The 4,129-nt window shown below is 36.7% G+C and overlaps 1 protein-coding gene across 1 annotated transcript in view; it reads right to left on the bottom strand.

Annotated features, from left to right (window-relative positions):
* LOC100640688 (apoptosis-inducing factor 3-like) overlaps nt 1-4,123 on the bottom strand; it is a 4,850-nt gene extending 727 nt beyond the window's left edge. The window contains exons 1-13 of the mRNA XM_020006109.1: nt 3,938-4,123; nt 3,748-3,861; nt 3,489-3,642; nt 2,698-2,785; nt 2,302-2,414; nt 2,130-2,216; nt 1,823-1,914; nt 1,617-1,704; nt 1,386-1,538; nt 1,262-1,333; nt 582-645; nt 435-511; nt 1-153 (exon numbers count right to left, since the gene is read on the bottom strand). The exon at nt 1-153 is cut by the window's left edge and continues 75 nt beyond it. Coding sequence (XP_019861668.1) covers nt 1-153; nt 435-511; nt 582-645; nt 1,262-1,333; nt 1,386-1,538; nt 1,617-1,704; nt 1,823-1,914; nt 2,130-2,216; nt 2,302-2,414; nt 2,698-2,785; nt 3,489-3,642; nt 3,748-3,860 — 1,254 coding nt within the window. The 5' untranslated portion in view covers nt 3,861; nt 3,938-4,123. The remainder of the gene's footprint in view (nt 154-434; nt 512-581; nt 646-1,261; nt 1,334-1,385; nt 1,539-1,616; nt 1,705-1,822; nt 1,915-2,129; nt 2,217-2,301; nt 2,415-2,697; nt 2,786-3,488; nt 3,643-3,747; nt 3,862-3,937) is intronic.
* Nucleotides 4,124-4,129: the final 6 nt, after the last annotated feature.

The following is a 4,129-nucleotide window of genomic DNA, read 5'->3' as shown; positions in this document are numbered from 1 at the left end:
GGATTCTTCCTTTCCTGCCATGTTCCTGCCAGCAATGTGTCCATGGTTGTGAGCTATCTGCCAGTGACCAATGGAGACAGAATCCTGGATTAGAGGAAGAGGGAACTTTGCTATATCACCAGCTGCATAGACACCATCAGTGACCTTCATGTACTGAAAGAGAAGATACAATACACATTATATTGCCTGGTGTGATGTGTCTGTGTGTGTTAGTGCAAAAAAAGAGAAAGAGAGTGAGAGAAAGAAAGAGAATGATAGGGGCTTGGAGATTTGAAGAGGTCAGTAATGGGCTCCAGTAGAGATGATAAAGCTCCCAGCCTGATAGAGTATTCATACAATGGTGACAGTGCCCAGAGAGAGAGCGTGTGTGTGTGAGTATTATTATTATTAATGATTTGGAGGGAGAGGAGGGACACAGCAGCTGCAGGACGTACCTCATCAACTACAACCTCTCCTCTGTTAGTAAGAGGGATATCTGAGTCTTTGAGATAATCAGTAGCAGGCATTACACCTTTAAAATAATAAAATAAAATAAATTAATTAATTAATTTGTTGTTTGTTGTTGTTTGTTGTTTACCGACCTACTCCAGCGACAACAATATCAGCAGGAATGGTTTCATCAGAAGGAAGAGTAACACCTGTAACCTGAATAATAATAATAATAATAATAATAACAACAACTAAGAGTAGAAGAATCCATGACAAGTAGAAAACCCATTAGTTCCATTGTCACAAAATCCGTGACAAGCAAAAACCCATTAGTTCCACTGTCACGAAATCCGTGACAAGCAAAAACCCATTAGTTCCATTGTTACTATAAATGCAGGGCTTTGGCATGATTTAAAAATTCGTAAAAAATCCAAATTGGATCGGAATCAGTTCAAACTTTCTACACAACATAAGAACATGTATATGCATCAGGAAAAATTATAAAAACAGAGAATTTTCTCCTTTTCATTTTTGGTGAAATTTGGCCAAAATCCCTGTACTATAACAGGGACTTTAGTCCAATTTTGAAGCAACTTTAAAAATTCGTAATAAATTCAAATTTGATTGGAATCAGTTTAAACTTGCTACACAACATAAGAACATGTATATATATCAAGAAAAATTATAAAAATGGAGAATTTTCTCCTTGTCATTTTTGACAAAATTTGGCCAAAGACCATGTAGACTGCAGTACAGGCTTTTTGTCAAATTTTGGAGCAAATTCTCAATGTCAAAATCCTATGTGAACTAAACTCTGAATTACAAAACAAACCTTTCCATCTTCAGACACAATTTCTTTAACACCAGATTTAAGATGAAACTTTATCCCTTTCTCCTCCAGTAGCTAAAAAATTATAAAAAATAAATAAAAAATAAAAAAATAGTAGCAGCTGTACCGTTTGTAATGCTTTCCCGATGCGTTCTCCTAAGACTCTCTCAAAAGGCACAGCTGCAATGTCAATACACTCCACGCTGGCAGCTTTATCCGACAGGTAAGAGGCGACCTCCATTCCAATGAAAGATGTACCTATTACCACAACCCTTTTATCCTGGAAGGAGAGAGAGAGAGAGGGAGGGAATATATGGTGATATAATAACAATAATAATAGCAGTTACATTAGCTTAACCTTGGCATTAGTAGCAATATCATTAGCTTGAGATGGTTCCCTTAGCAAGCACACATTATCAAATCCAGGAACAGGCAGAGTACGAGGCCTACAGGATACAATATAAATGTGGATACAGATATTCACATTTATATAATATGCACATGTACATTAAGTAATACTACAACTACCCAATACTATATATCCCTACTAGTACAGGTGCTTACTTAGCTCCAGTCGCTAGTAGCAGTTTATCATACTGTAGAGTGGTACCGTCAGAGAATGTCAATGTTTTTGATGAAGAATCAACACGAGTGACCTATCATAAGAACATGTAATGTACAGTATATAGATATGAGGTGTAATATAATGTACTTCATTAATTATTAACAAGTGTAATGTAAGTGGTATCAAATATGAACAGAAAGTATCATTTGAGAAATACACTATGATCTAGTATATATCTCTTGGCAGTTAAGAGGAGAAGGAGTCCAACACATAATGAACTAACACAACATAACATAACACACTCACTTCTCTTTCAGTTTGTAGCTCAATGTTGTGCTCTTTATAAAATGACTCTGACCTAAGCTTAATCTCCTCAGCAGAAATGTGCATAGCCTAAGAAAGGGAGAGAGAAAGGGAGAGAGAAAGGGAGAGAGAAATGGAGAGGAGGAAAAGGAAGAGAGAGAGGGAGTGGACATACTTTGCTCAGTTTGGGTCGGTCATAAGGAAGGACTTTCTCTCTAGTACACAATATGATCTTTCCATTGAAACCTTCTTGACGGAGAGTTTCAGCACAAACCACAGTCGCTGGACCTACGACAGACAATAATAATAATAATAATAATAATAATATAGATAATACAGATACATTGATGCCATTTAAATGCATGGATCTTAAAAGGTTTCATATTAATTACTACACGGAGTGAGCTGTGACTGATATTGTGGTTTATAGTGTACACTCATTAAATAGTAAACAGGATTATACAGTCAGCCAATGAGAGGCACATGTACAGTGTATGTAAGAGCAGACAGACTCAAGATAAGGCAAAATTAAATTAAAATTTAATAATTTAAATAATTAAAATATCTTCACCTCCTCCAACTAGAACATAAACTTCGTCTCTCGTTGCGCCGTCAACTGGAGACTTTTGAACAAAAGGACAGCGACCTTTCTCAAGGTCCTAAAAGATAAAAAAGACACAAAATTAATAAATTTCAGTAGCAGCAAGTCCTACATGATTTAACCTAATCTGCTATGTAGCTAATATTAATAAGGATCAGAGTTGTATAAAGTTAGTTGTCAACTATTAACAAGTAGATTAATTCAAATTGTGATGTGAAAAACATGTTAAATGAGATCCTTTCATGAAAGGAAAGTTGCTAAATACTAACACCAGAGTGGAGTCCTAATTAATGGCTGTACATTGACTGAATATATCCTCACAATATTACAATACTATAGCAACAGTATAACACATTGAATACTAGTTTAATACATATGTATAAGTACAGTATGTAACTATATCATTGTGTGCTGTGCAACCACAAAGCTATGAATATTTCATAGCAAAAGCTGCAACCCATGATAGACTTTACAAAAATGACAGTATAAAACTGACACTGGCTAAGTCATTGGAAAGCATGGGGGATCCCAGACACATTCACGTTACAATTTTTGGAATGGGATAATGCTACATTAGTACATTATCCCTAGCTATATTTACTTTAATATAATTCCTAATTAAAAACTAAATACCCACATATACTCACTATACATGATTCATGCATAAGTACATGTCCATACACATTATACATGTACATGTAGAAGATACTCATTGTACTAGAACTACTTTAAAAGGATTGCCTTACATGTATGGAATATACCTTTTTACTAGCAGACACTATGATGTCTTCTCCATCAATCTTGACAGTGTAGCGTGCCAAACTATCAATCCCAGGATAGTCTTCAATGTCTCCCATGGTAACGTTGAAACAAGCACCATGCCATGGACACCTTACCCTACCATCACCAAGATAACTGAGAGAGAGGGAGGGGAGAGAAACATATTAGGCACCATTAACATAATGTATGATAAGGATGCATGGTTAGTGTCAGTATTAAATGTAAAGTGGAGGTCATTACCCTTTCACTAGTGGTGCCCCATAGTGGGTGCATTTGCTGGACACAGCTGTAAAGCAGCCATTTTGATGGACTAGTAAGGCCTTATGGTCGCCATCAATCTCTACCTCTTTCATCCTATGAGCAGAGAGAGAGAGAGAGGCTGGGAGCGAGGCAGAAGACAAGATGATGAGAATAATGAAGTGTTACTTACTGTCCTTCTGGTAAATCGCTTGTTTTTCCAACATTTTTCTCTACAATGTCGTTCGAGCTCTCTTCTCTCTTGCTCTCTCCCTCGTCTCCAGTTCCTTGAGGTTTAGGTTCTTCTTCAACTTGAGGAGGAGGAGGAGTATTAAGTGCTTCAGCTGGAGCTGCAGCTGTTGCAGGTTCACTCTCTCCGCCTTTT

The sequence above is a fragment of the Amphimedon queenslandica genome, unplaced genomic scaffold (genome assembly GCF_000090795.2).
Source record: "Amphimedon queenslandica unplaced genomic scaffold, v1.1 AMPQUscaffold_10374, whole genome shotgun sequence".
NCBI classification, from domain to species: Eukaryota; Metazoa; Porifera; class Demospongiae; order Haplosclerida; family Niphatidae; genus Amphimedon; species Amphimedon queenslandica.
This window is presented reverse-complemented; position numbering and strand designations above follow the sequence as displayed.